Raw genomic sequence first — 14,340 nt, 5'->3', positions numbered from 1 at the left:
TTACAGCAATCAACAGGAATAGCATCTGACTTCACCATGAAAGACATTTAAATCTGTAACTGTTTCAACAGCTAGAGACAGGAAAACATTCAAAATAAACCCGTTAAAAGGGCTGCTTTTATAAACCAGTTACTGGGCCAGAGGTCAACACAGTTGCCTCCCTCTGCACCAGGACTCCTCAAGATTTTCTCAAAGGCTATGTTTTGATTCTCTGGTACTAATGTATCATATCATTTTACATTCTCACTCCTTTATCATTAGATGAAGTCATGTGGTATCATTAGATTTTGTGTTTGTATTGTCCTAATGAGGTACTTGGACTCATACAAAAGCAGAAGTGAAACGATGCACCAATATTTTCAACAGTAAACACACCATGACAACCTAAAGCCACATGTAAGTAAACACTAAATTTCTTATCGTTTAAATTGCAACAAGATAACAGCCAGTTTTCTTTTTAAATGATAACTGACACTTCTATGCACAAGAAGCTATCACTCTAAATACTTCTTCCACAGACTGAAGTTAGTTAAGTAGTTGCAAGTTTGTCTCCAACTGTCAGTACATCTCAAATAGATCACAGCATGGTGTGTTTTGGATTGTGATAATACATAAATGCAAATATTCATAGAACAGAACTGTTCAATATTGAATTATTCAATTGATAAGGTCTATTACATTGAAATTTATAATGCTTCTTCTCCCCCCATAGTAGTCCCTGAACTTTAACAGCCTTAAGCTAGAGTCTCCACAGTCAATTACCAGAAATTCATGATCTTAGTGTCTTCAAGATTTCCTAGTTTTCAGCCAGAGTATTCTTTTGTTAAAAAGTTTACATCTGTTTTACCCTTGCAAACTGACCTCATTTGCATACATAACCTACTGTTCCCTGAAATATTTGCATACAATTATTAACTAACTGTCATAATTTACAGAAATAACTTTCAGGAACAGTTGCTTAATAAATTAAGTTTTAACTTTATTTAAAACAAAACTGAGCTGCTTTTTAAAGTAAAGCACTCAAATTTTTAAAAAGGGACTCCTTAAAATACCCACATATCTATTCAGAGTGCATTGGCTACTGCATAAACACAACTGATTTATGGCGTAATATTCCACAGGTATAGACAGTCCTGCAGCATCTTACTCAAATGGTCTTTTATCAATGCATGATCTGAGATGGCGAATATCAACAGGCAGATATTGTGGATCAGGTAACAGCCAAAAACTACAAATAAATTTAAAGATTTCTATATAGACCAAAAGAGACAAAGTCTATGCTCTGAGACAATCACAGTCATTCTAAGTTTAAAAAAAAGAATTTTACCTATTAACACCAATGATTGGGAATTGGAATATATAGTAGTGGACAATTACATATCTCGAGCAAGATTGTTTTGTGCTGATTTACAGATTACAGGGACAAACTTTAATCAGATGTTGGAAAGAGTGTGCTTGAATTTTATCATGGACTTCTAGGTTGCTTTTAACATTCTGATGGACAAATTGCCTTCTGGTGCACTCTAATTATAAACATGTTTCATGATCAATTGCAACTTTTCATTAAGTTGATCAGGTCTGACTGATTAAGTCTCTATCGTGAACAGGGTTTGTATTTCAATTCAGTGCAATAAATTAGAGTTCTTGTTATTGGAACTTGTTCAAAATAGTAGAAATTTAAAACTTACAATGAGTCATAGAGATGGACAGCATGGATACAGATCCTTCAGTCCAACCCATCCATGCCGACCAGATATCCCAACCCAATCTAGTCCCACCTGCCAGCACCCGGCCCATATTCCTCCAGACCCTTCTTATTCATTCACTGCTCTACAATTATAGTAATTAGTGGCAGTAAGTTTTGTAGTGTGTATTTCTTTTATCAAACACTGTACACAAAGTAACAATGAATCTCATTTTACCTTCTCATAAGAAAAAATTTTTATAAAGAACCAAAATGTGCGTCAACACTGAATACTGAACGTTAACTTATGGTTGATAGAAATGCTTTCATTACTGGTACAGTAGTACTAAAATAGGATAGCCTTAGTACTTCCAACAAAGGGAATTCTATTGCCTAGGTCAGCAAAGGGTTCCACCAAAATAATTGCACTACTATGTGTTGGATGAGAGATTAACCAATTTATTACAAATGTACTGCACAGGGCAAGATGCTTAAACAGTAGAAACAAAATAAGCAGTCAATTAAAAAAAAACTAAATTATCTGTAATTGGAGCTGGAATGATTGTTTATTTCCACGGGCCAGATAAACACTGTGGTAAAATAATGTCTAGCTTGCAAACTGTAATTATGCTGTAAAGCAAGACATGAAGTTGCTCTCTTTACAATGGGATCTTACTTTGACAATGTCTACTTGTACAACACGTTTTCTAACTCCTCTCTTTCCTAGTATTGAATTTTGCTTGCTTGAGAGAAATTTATTATGGTTCATTGACCAAAAGTAACGGATGCCTATAGAATTTTGATTTAAATATTGAGTTTTGTTTTTTGGTATTGCACGCAGTTCTTGCTATAGATATAAATATCACAGGGTAATGTATATTTCTCTATTTACACTGCACGTGAAGGAACACTTTCCAGCGGTCCCAACATCCCAGCTAACAATAAAAGTAACTTGCATGCCTGAACCATGTGAAAATTTCATCTGAACTTCATAACTAAACTGTGTTTCAGGATAAAGGTAAAACCATTTAATATATTTTAATCCCCATCAGTAAAGCATGTTGAAAGCAAGACAAAACATTCAAATTAGCAATCTGTGCTTTACACACCTTCAATCAGTAAAATGGGTTTCTTTGTACAACATCTAAAGCAGGAATTTAAGAATGCAAGACATCTGTCCAATTGTTCCCCAGAAACTTGGAATCAAAAGAATTTCAACCACTTTGTTGGCAGGCAACTGGAAAGTTTTTAAACCACTTGAATGATACTTGAGACTTGCATCCATTGTCTTTTGAGTTCAGAACATGGACCCTTGTTCCATTCACAAAGACATTTAGAAAACGGAGATAAGAGCAAAAACTCCATACAACAAAGCACAAGGATATGCCACAAGTAATTGCTGTCCCTCCATGGCCAAGGCAGAGATGAAGATCTTAGAAGCTGACAAACTGCACCAGCCAATAATCATAGCAGCAATAATTACGCCCAGCATGCCTCTATTGGAAAAAGAACACAACAATATTAGTTGTTCCTCGTGAATTTTTTTAAACAATAATTGCCTTTCTGATTTAGCAACAATTTCCTGAAAAACACATCTTTATTTGCATATAATTTAATTTTGTTACAATATTAAGAACACATTTAGAGAACAAGATTTCCTATAATAAAATTGAACATAAGAAATTTAAATCCATTTCAACCAAAAAGGCAGCTCATGTAGTCTTGATCATTCCCAGCAGACTGCAGTGCAAAGATGGCATTGACAGGTACACAATTTTTCCGAATTTCACAGAAAAACTTTACTAAAAACATAGGATTGATAAAACTCCTCAACAGTATTCAGAGTTGAGAAAAATATTCAGATTTGTTATATTGTTAAATAATGATTGTATTTTACAATGGTACTAATGGGCTGAAGTGTGTTTATTTCAATGCAAGGAATATTAAAAGGTCAGGCAGATGAGCTTGGAACCTGGATCAGTACATGGAACTATGATGCTGCAGCCATTACAGAGACTTGCTTGAAAAAGGGGCAGGACTGGCTGCTCAACGTCCCAAGGTTTTGTTGTTTTAGACGAGACAAAAGATAAAAGAAGTGGAGGAGTTGCATTACTAATCAGAGAGTGTCATATCTTCACTCTGGGACATATTACCTCAGTGGCTGAGCCCTGTACTATGGATAAAACTCAAAAATAAGACAGGCGCAATCGCTCTGATAGGATTATACTGTAGCGCCCCCCCGCCCCCGCCGCCCCCCCCGGCCGCCCCCCCCCGCCCGCCCACGCCCCCCCCCGGCCACGCCCCCCCCCCGCGCCCGCCCGCCCCCGCCCCCCCCCCGCGCCCCCCCCGCCGCCCCCCGCCCCCCCCCCCGCCGCCCCCCCCCCGCCGCCCCCCGCCCCCCCCCGCCCCCGCGCCCCCCCGCCCCCCCCCGCGTTCAGGAACGACATGTTCTAGCAAGGAGGAAGGACAAGGATGACAAGGTAAGGGGTTCTTGGATAACAAGGCAGGTTATGATTTTAATCAAAAGGGAAAAGTAAGCAAATGCAAGGTTGAGGAAGCTAAAGGTAGGCAAGGCCCATGAGGAATATAAAGAAAGCAGGAAAGAACTCAAGTAGGGAATTAGGAGGGCAAGAAAGGGCCATGAAATGACCTTGAAAAATAAGATTAAAAAGAATCCCTATGCATTCTAAACATACATTAAAAATAAGAGGATTACTAGGGAGAAGATAGGACCACTCAGGGATAAAGGAGGGAACTTATGCTTGGAGACGGAGGTGAAATGCTAAATGAGTTCTGTGCGTCAGTATTCACCAGGAGAATGATATGGAGGATAATGGAACATGCTAATATGCTGGGGCATTTTGAGATCAATAAAGATGTGGTGTTGGGTCTTTTGAAGAGCATTAAGGTGGGTAAGTCCCCAGGGCCTGATAGTATCCACCCCTGATTATTGAGAAAGGCAAGAATGGAGATTGCTGTGGCTTTGACCAAGATCGGTGATTAGCTAATGTTGTTCTCCTGTTTAACAATGGAAATAGGGACAATTTAGGAAACTATAGACCAGTAGGTCTCACATCAGTGGTTGTGAAGCTATTGGAGAGGATTATTAGGGATACAATTTACCCGCATTTAGACAAACATAGCCATGCTGACTGTCCCTAATTTGACCTTGTTCAGGGCAGGCCATGTCTTTCTAACTTGACTGAATTTTTCAGGGACGTGACAACAGTGATTGATGAGGGTAGAGTAGTGTATGTTGTCTACATGGGCTTTCATAAGATTTTTGACAAGATTCCTTATGGTAGGCTCATCCAAAAGATTAAGATGCAAGGGATCCATGGTGTCTTGGCCATGTGGATTCAGAATTTGTTTGCTCATAGAAGGCAGAAGGTAGTGATGGAAGGATTTTTATTCAGGCTGGAGAAATGTGAGTAGTGTTCTGCAAGGATCCATACTAGGACTTCTTCTGTTTGTAATATATATAAATGACTTAGATGAAAATATAGATTGTTGGGTTAATAAGTTTGCAGATGATTAAGATGGCTGGAGTTGTGAATAGTAGAAGGGAATCAAAGGATACAGCAGGATATTGATCAGTTGCAGATATGGGCGGAAAAATGGCAGATAGCGTTTAATCCAGATAAGTGTGAGGTGCTGCACTTTAGGAGATCAATTGTTAAGGCAAAGTATATGGTTCCTGGCAGGACCCTGAACAGCACTGATGTACAAAGGGACCTTGGGGGTTCAAGTCCGTAGCTCCCTGAATTTGGCCACAGAAGCAGATAGGGTGGTGAAGGCGGCATATGGCATGCTTGTCTTTATGGGTCGGGGAACTCAGTACAAAGGTCAGCAGCTTTGTAAGATTTTGGTTAGGCCACACTTGGAGTATTGCATTCATTTTTGGTCGCCACATTACAGGAAGGATGTGGACATTTGGGAGAGGGTGCAGAAGAGGTTTACCAGGAAGCTGCCTGGATTGGAGGGTATGACCTATGAGGGGAGGCTAGAAAAACTCAGGTTGTTTTCTCTGGAGTAGCAGAGGCCAAGGAGACTTGATTAAAGCTGATAAATTATAAGATGCATAATAGATGGACGGCAGAATCTTTTTCCCTGAGTTGAAATATCAAAAATTACGGGGCATGCATTTAAGATGAGAAGGAAACAATTCAAAGGAGGTGCAAGGATCACATTTCTTTACACAGACAGTGGTAGGAATGTGGATTGCATTGCCAGAGGTAATGGTGAAAGCAAACTGGATAGGGGCATGTAAAAGACTTTTAGATAAGCACATGAATATGCAGGAAATGGAGGGATATGCACCAAGGGTCCACGGCAGAAGGGATTAAGTTTAAGGTGGCATCAGATTCGGCACAACATCATGGGCTGAAGGACGCGTTCCTGCACTGTACAGGTCTGTTTTCTAAAGTCGTAACGAGAGACATGGTGATAGATATTTACCACCTGCCTTGTGTGCCTACTGTCACAAAAAGCAGCCGCACAATAACATTAATGTCTGCAGCTTATTAGTTAATTAAGACACTAATTTGTGAAGTAACTTCAAGAAGAAATTAAATATTTAATTAAAATCATAGCTTGCATGAACACAGTTTCCTATTTTAAACTGTTCACTTTTATCAATAAGCTTTCTACATATGGAAATCAAACTCCCTTAAGCTGCAAATTAATTTTAAACAGTTGTAGTCTGATGGGTAGTTATAAGGTTTGGATATTTTTTCAAATAAAGTGTTTAATACCTCATCACATTGTGGATCTAAACCTGGATAGCATAGCTTTAGCAGTTTACAACAGAAGCTTTCATTTTGTCTTAGTCATTGCCAAAAAATGAGTCTGCCTTTCCAAGAGAAAATCATAAGCCATTCTTTGGATGTCTCATTATTATTCATTGACATTAATGGACATTCAATGACCCAATGTCTGATAGTGGAAGCTTAAATCCAAATAAATCCTCATGACACAATTAGTCATTAGTCACTAAAACCAAGCACATTCACAAGAACACTGCTTATGGCTGACCAATCAGATTGGATCAAAGATCGAACTTAAAAGCGAACGCAGAGGCCAGGATTCATCTAATTTGTCCTGATAAATCAACAAGTATAACCTCTAACTGACAAGGTGGTCTTAGTGGGACAAGAAGCAGGTCTGGCAAGCTTCCATGGATTTAGCTGGTTAAATTCTTCCAACAGTACTTTTGCACATCTGTTGGTCCTGAACTTTGGTTCTGCCAACCTACACACGAGCAATCTGTATTTGGCTTTCAATGTGAGGTGTCAAGATGAGATTTAGATTTATTGTCATATATATATATATATATATATATATATATATAACAGTACAGGGAAAAGTGTTTTCTTGCATGCAAAGCGCAAGGTGTCGTCATGCTCCAGCACCATCTTGAAATACTGAATATAATGCAAGATATTACTGATCTTTCCTCTCTCTCTTGACCTCTGCTACTCCTCAGTTTGCTGCTTGACATCGACCAGGGCCTATATAAAAGGGCTCCAGGATCTCAGTTACAGGCCCAGGCTGGAGGCATATGCCTAGTCTCATGCAGTTTGATCATCTCCGATAGAGAGAATCTCAGTCTGGAACATCTTTGGCATGAATATTACTCACCACTCAGTTGCTCAAGTCTGGATATTGTTCAAGTCTTGCTGGAATGGACCAGCTGAAAATGTGTTGCTGGAAAAGCGCAGCAGGTCAGGCAGCATCCAAGGAACAGGAGATTCGACATTTCGGGCTTATGCCCGAAACGTCGAATCTCCTGTTCCTTGGATGCTGCCTGACCTGCTGCGCTTTTCCGGCAACACATTTTCAGCTCTGATCTCCAGCATCTGCAGACCTCACTTTCTCCCCGGAATGGACAAGGATAACTTGCCTATTTGAGGAATTACAAACAACGCTGAACAATGTGCAATAATTAGGGAGCAGCCCACTTCTAACCTCATGACTGTGGAAGGGTCATTGATGAAGCAGCTGACGATCATTGGACTAGGGCACCATGGTGAGAAACTTTTACAGTGATGTCCAATGACGGAGATAATAGACCTCCAACAACTACAATCATCTTCTTTTCTGCTAGGTATGATGCCAATCAGAGAGCTTCCCACGTTTTGCTAGGGCTCCTTGATGCCATACTCAGAGGCTGCTTTGAAGAACAAGGGTAATCAAACTCAATTCACCTCTGGACTTTAAAAATCTTTTCCCATTTTTGGACCAAGACTGTAATGAGGCCAGCAGGTGAGTGGCCCTCGTGGAATTAAAACTGAGTATCAGTGAGAAGCTCATTTTGTTTGTGAGTGCCACTTTCTAATATTATCAACAATCACGTCCATCAGCTGATGATTGACAGTACACGTATTGGCCATCAGTGATTAGGTTGGGTTTATCCTGCAATGGCTTTGGACACACCAAAACAGTTTTCCATGCTATTGGATAGACATCAGTATTGTAGTTATACTGGAACAGCTTTCTCAGGGCACAGCTTGTTCTGCAACATATGCATTCAATACTATTGCCAGAATGTTTTCAGGACCCATCATGTTTGTAGTTTTTTGCAGGCTAATTTATCTGAAATGTTAAATCTGTGTATTCTTCACTTTAGCATACACCATAATGTATTTCACTATCCCACATGTTTTATTATAGCAAGACAATGTATAAACCTAAATATAAACAATCTCCATGCCTACTCTGTTCTGCAACAGAACTATGTACATATAACATACACAACCCCAAGATTTAATGAAACAGTAATGCTCACATAGGAATCTCTCTCAAAATCAGACGGACAGACATCATAAGTTTTTACATTTATAAGCGAAACATTATCTCTGGGAAATTACATTAAATAGTTTACGCTATTGTTCATATAGATACTTACTGCAAAGAGAAAATCACAGCAAAACTTGACAGGATAATCATTGGAAGCAGGCAATATCCAAGAACGCTGGCCACACAACCAAAGGACACTCCGGTCATACTCATCAAGTTCAACAAACAGTACATGCCGAGACACCCGATAGCACTGATCCCATACACATAACCAAACTGGATTTTGCCAACCTAAAAGGAATTAAAAAGGCGATATAAACTCTTATATAGAAATACTTTACATAATCACAAGGTAATGCAATTTAGTTTCTATATTATTTATTGGGCAATACTAAAACCATCAACTTGTAGGTTGAATTATCATATAATGTTGCAATTCTTTTAGACGAAAAAAAAGACGCTCAAAGCAGTATTAGAAGTTCACACGTGACCCTATGCTGCCCACAGTTGTCAGATTCAGTGTATATGATGGCACGTAAAGGACTGAAAGTTAACTACAAAGCAGAGGACAACCAGATTATTGATTAAAATGTTAAAAATTACATGCACTTTCTGCCATTAATTTTACTCCTTTGTCACAGTTTTTAGTTACATTTGACTGTAAATGAAATCATGAAGTCTGGCCATCGTGATTATCAGAAGGCTTTTCTCTTTGACTTGGGGATTTGCCCGAGGATTGCAACCATTGTATATATGCATAAACAAAATCCCTGGGCAGCATCAAAGGAAAATTACTAGCAAAGAATAAAACTGCTATTGTAAGTCTGTTTATGCAGTTCAGATATATGCTTTTCAGCACCTTAGAAGCTCTCGCTGTGACCTATTCACACAGCATCTGATCTTGAACTCAATGTTGAGAATTTGTGTAAAAATAATCTTATTTTCAGGACGACCGTCAGTTTCCTTGGCACACAAAATATTCAGTTTTTTCTTCTCTACAATTTCACTTAAAAAAACGCTCATGGCAGTAAATATTTGAACAATTGATAATTCTTCAAATGTGTATAAGCAACTTCTGACAAATGCAGAAAATATGAATTCAGTCACAGGGAATTAAGTATGGCCAAGTATGGCTACACATTTTGCCTCAGCTAATGTTCCCAGACCATTCTCATCAACAAGGGTCACTGGGTGGCAAACAAAAGCCTAAATCTTGGCTGGTTTCTCTGACCTTATAAAGACAGGAAATGAACAGTTGCTTTAGATGTCTGGGCAATTTCAGTCAGGTTAACAACAACTGTATTAAAAACGTCAAGGAAGTTCAAAACAGAATTAACGGTTGAAAAGCATATCCACTGAAGCCTGAATGTGAAGTCAGATCATATATCATTAGTACATTCTGAGATAGAGGAGCAGTTGCTTTTTTAAAATCTAAATAGCGTTTGGTTTAACTCTGGAATTACAATGATTTTCGCTTAGCGTTAACTATGCAATCCCAAAACAGGTACTGGAAGTGTGGAAAAATACACAGAATTTCCAATGTAAAAAAACACAAGACAAACTGCCTTTAACATAACACAACATCCCAAAACACTCGACTGGAATGTTGCCAAACAAAGTTTAACACAGAAACAAAAACAGAAGTTGCAGGAAAAGCTCTGCAGGTCTGGCAGCATCTGTGGACAGAAATCAAAGTTAACATTTTTAACCCTTCCTCAGAACTCTGCCACTGTCAGACCTGCTGAGCTTTTCCAGCAGCTTCTGTTTCTGATTTATAGCATCCGCAATTCTTTCCGTTAAAAATTTAACACAGAATTGCTCAAGACAAAATGCTGGACAAAATCTTAAAATGAAGGAGTTAAAGGAGCGAAGTGAGGTAGAGAAGCAGAAGATTTAGGGATGTAATTCTAGAGCATGGGGCTTGGCAGCTGAAGGAATGGCCATCAATGTTGGAGCAACAAAAGTCAGGCAAATGGTCAGGAGACCAGAATTGGAGGACTACAGGGATCTCAAATGGTTGTGAATTTAAACAAAGACTATAGAGAGAGGGAGCAGCAAAGCCATGGAGGAAACAAAGTCTAAAATATTACTATGAAGGCTCTTCTGCCTAAGAACTAATGAAGATCAATTAGTAGAGCAAAGATAGGTAAATAGGTTCAAGTTACAATCCACAGTTTTCAACTGACTTCAGTTTGTAGAGGGTGCAGATTGGAGGCCTGGTCAGGACAACACTGGTCCAGCTGAGTCCCAAGATATTAATACATAAGCATGGGACGGAGGCGTTGTAAAAGAGACCGAGGCAGGCCACCTTAGATATACGGTAGATATGCAATAGAAATTTAGGTCACTATCAAGTACACAGTTTGATTCAGATATTGACTAAGGAAAAGGATGGAATCAAAATAAGAATTGTCTGCATGCTAAAATTTTGAATAATGTAACAAAAATGCTGCAAAGATTCAATAGATTAGACAGGATGTACAGAGATAAAAACAGAATTAATGTCATAGGGCAATGGGTTCTGACGTAAGTCCACTATGTTAGAAGATTAACTCCTTTTTCTCCTATGAAGAGGCTGCCTGGCCAGCTCAATATTTCCAGTTTCTATTTCACAAACAGAGGTGAAGTTGGCATCAAGGGAATATTGTCTTCAATCTCTGCTGTAAGCTATATCTGAATATTTAGGTAGAGCATGTTTCTGTGTATTCACTACTGATTGTCAGACAGGCAAGATATCATCAGTATTGTGAACCTCTAGCCCAAAGGAAAACAAGATGAAATACATGATTAGTACCTCAACAAACAAACAAATATTGCATACCAGTAATAACGTGGCTCCAAATGCCAAACAGAACACCATGGGCCCAGCCAGGTCAGTTTCATTCATAATTGTTCCATCTGCTGCTTTCAGTGGATGGAGGACAGTCAGTGTTTTCTGCCAGATGTGGTCAAAATTAATTCCTAATTCTACAAAATTATAGAAAATCAAAGGCAAATAAGGCATTAAAAACACAAATTAAAAATTGCAGTAGCTAATTGATAAAAGTACTGTCAGATCAGATTATAGCTTGATTGCTACTTTGGATTTTTAAAAAAAACACGCAAGAAAACATAAATAAGATTCAAACCCATACTCTTCTCTGGACATTATGGTCAAAAGGTCTTACCAGTATTGAAAACCCTGTTTCAGACAAAAAAAAACACACTTGCATTTAACTTCTACTCTGGAAATTCTTGGACAAGGGTCTCTCCTGTTATGAAACAGTGAAGACATGTCTAGAAATAGTCTGAGCCAAAGAAGAAATCATGAAAACCAGGTCCTTTGTACAAGTGCTGCAGGCAAGCTATATTCTATGTTTAAACATCCAGAAGGCCATTTGATATTCAATAACTGGGAAAGGGCAGACAGAGCAAGGAAGCAGGGGCTGGGTTAGGGATCTCGAGGGCACTGGACATATTTGTTTTTTTTACCTGTAACTTGGATTGTGGTTTAGGCTCATTCTGGCCAGCCCAGTTAAAGACCATTGCTCACCTCACTTGTGACCGGGATTTCTCAGACCAGTTCATTGGGCTGGAAAGGGAGTGGTGGGTAGGTGGCCTGCTTTGACAGGGAAGGGGGTGCAGAGAGACAGAGTGCGAGAGGGACAGAGACAGAGAAGTAGGATGATTCAGTGGATTAAACAGGTGAGGGATAAGTAGCAATATGAACTGTCTACTGTTGTAGAAGTGGTCAGGTCAGGAAGATGTCAAATCAGAATTGGCTCAGGTTAATTTTTCACATCCAACAACAGAAAAAGGGTCAATTCTTTTGGGTGTGGGAGTGCTTATGTCTGTTTAATGCTTACCCTTGTGTTACAGCAGGCTTTTAATCTTCTCATTCCCACTGGGTAGTATTCCTTAAGTTTAACTTAGTTGCTGCCCTTTGAAATCTTTGACTTTGAGAGACTTGTACGAATATTTCCAGATGCAGGCAAAATGGCAATCAGAATTTCTCTAACAATTCCCTTGGAACCAGCTGCACTATGAATTCAGCAAAGTCCCAATGTCCAACTCCAATCTGAGCTGCTACAATGACCCGTCTGGTCATCAAAATGTCTGGGCTGATGTTGGTAAAGTAACCATTTAACAGAAATATTACTGTTTTATGGATTAAATTAAAAAGTTAAGATTTTATTCAGTAATGGATATGGATAAGAAGCCGAATCATATCTGACAACGGTACCATGTAATATATCCCTAGCCCAAGGCGGCTGAAGGTCACAAATTTAATTGTTAATCTACAATTGTTTGGTGCCAAGTTCAGTTTCTATATCTGATGTCAGCAAAGTGCAGCCTGAAACACACAATAAAATAGATATTCAACATCAAGGTCACAAAGATGAATGGGTGCTGTCCCTGTCCTGTAATTAAAGGTCTTATGTTGAATTTCAAAATTTCTTACTCAAAGTTATCAACTGCTAGTTTACAGAAGAATATTGGAAACAACTGCTTCCTTAGCTTTGGAATTACACACTTACATCAATCGAGGGTGAAGGAATAAAAATCAGGCAGAATTTTCAAGGGGTGCTCAAATGTTGTTTACCATTTTATAAAACAAATTTGTCAGACAATACTTTGTGCATCTGGGCAGAACTTTATGCCTGCTGCAATTTCATGTTCACTGTTCCCAGTGTTAAAACCCGAAATAATTCTGACATAACATGATGAAATTACAAAAGAAACTTAAGTACTCAAAAGTATTATCCAACTTCAGATCACTCCTAAGAAAAATGTTAAATACAGCATATTTAAAAATGATTGGTGAACATTATACCAATATGCTAAACTGAGGATCCACCCAATGGAATTTTGGTACATCCATCTGGATTAGTGAGCACAAAAGTTAAAATAAATAACATTCCAGCACATGTTTACAGCAATTTAATTTTTGTATGTTTCTTACATAGCACTAGAAAGCTGCATTTTTACCTTCCAATAATGGGGCTTCGTCTTCAAAACTGTTGCCATATACCGATTGTGGAGAGCTAGGAGTGAAGGTTGGTGTAGGTTGATAGATCTGTCCTGTGTATGGCTGTTGGGACCCTGTTGGATAAAAATATCCAGGCTGCTGAGTGTGACTGTCATACTGCCTGTATGCAAAAAAAGTTAAAACAGCATTAGAGGTCCTTGTTGTTAGAGCTTCTGGTCACTGTACCAAGAAGGATATTTGTCAAGTATTTAGATGCTGACATTTTCTAAATGTCCCATTTTTAAAAAGGTGGTCCATACCAGACTGTAACTTTGATAAATGCCCCTCTTGCTAAGAGATCACCTTTGAAGATTTCTACGTCTAACTTGAGATTTTAGGTGCAGAACCGTACCCAAACTGTCTTCAACTATAGAGAGATTGGAAAAGATGGAATTATGTCTAAAGAACAAAGAATATTAAAAAATGACTTGATAGAGGTGTTCATAACCATAGGGCTAATAAGGACGCATAGTTTGCTACAAGTAACCAAAGGACACAAATTTAAGGTGATTAGCAAAAGACTAGAGGTGCATTAGGACTTCTGCTTTTTTTTTAAACAAAGGGACATGTACCTGAAATGTATTACCTTAGAGTATGTGGGACAAATTCAATAACAGCATTAAAAGGTAATTTGATAAATACTTGAAAAAAAAACCTGCATGGCTCTGTGGAAAAATGGAAAAAATGGATTAACTGGGTGGCCATTAGATGAAGAAGAATTTCTTTTCTCAGAGTCTGGAATCTGTGGAATTCTTTATCCCAGAGGACGGTTGAGGTTGGGTTATTACGTATATTCGAGGTGGAGAGACAGATTATTCATCAGTAGGAGAATCAGGAGTTATGGGGTAAA

General features: G+C 38.7%; 1 protein-coding gene across 5 annotated transcripts in view; it reads right to left on the bottom strand.

Moving 5' to 3' along the window:
- Positions 1-958: 958 nt before the first annotated feature.
- yipf5 (Yip1 domain family, member 5) overlaps positions 959-14,340 on the bottom strand; it is a 19,145-nt gene continuing 5,763 nt past the window's right edge. For 4 of the 5 annotated variants that reach the window (XM_060837250.1, XM_060837251.1, XM_060837249.1 and 1 more), the window contains exons 3-6: positions 13,451-13,611; positions 11,304-11,449; positions 8,592-8,773; positions 959-3,180 (exon numbers count right to left, since the gene is read on the bottom strand). In XM_060837250.1, the coding sequence (XP_060693233.1) occupies positions 3,018-3,180; positions 8,592-8,773; positions 11,304-11,449; positions 13,451-13,611 (652 nt within the window). In that variant the 3' untranslated portion in view covers positions 959-3,017. The remainder of the gene's footprint in view (positions 3,181-8,591; positions 8,774-11,303; positions 11,450-13,450; positions 13,612-14,340) is intronic. The other variant, XM_060837253.1, reaches the window with a different exon arrangement.

Source organism: Hemiscyllium ocellatum, chromosome 16 (assembly GCF_020745735.1).
Source record: "Hemiscyllium ocellatum isolate sHemOce1 chromosome 16, sHemOce1.pat.X.cur, whole genome shotgun sequence".
In the NCBI taxonomy this organism is placed as follows: domain Eukaryota; kingdom Metazoa; phylum Chordata; class Chondrichthyes; order Orectolobiformes; family Hemiscylliidae; genus Hemiscyllium; species Hemiscyllium ocellatum.
This window is presented reverse-complemented; position numbering and strand designations above follow the sequence as displayed.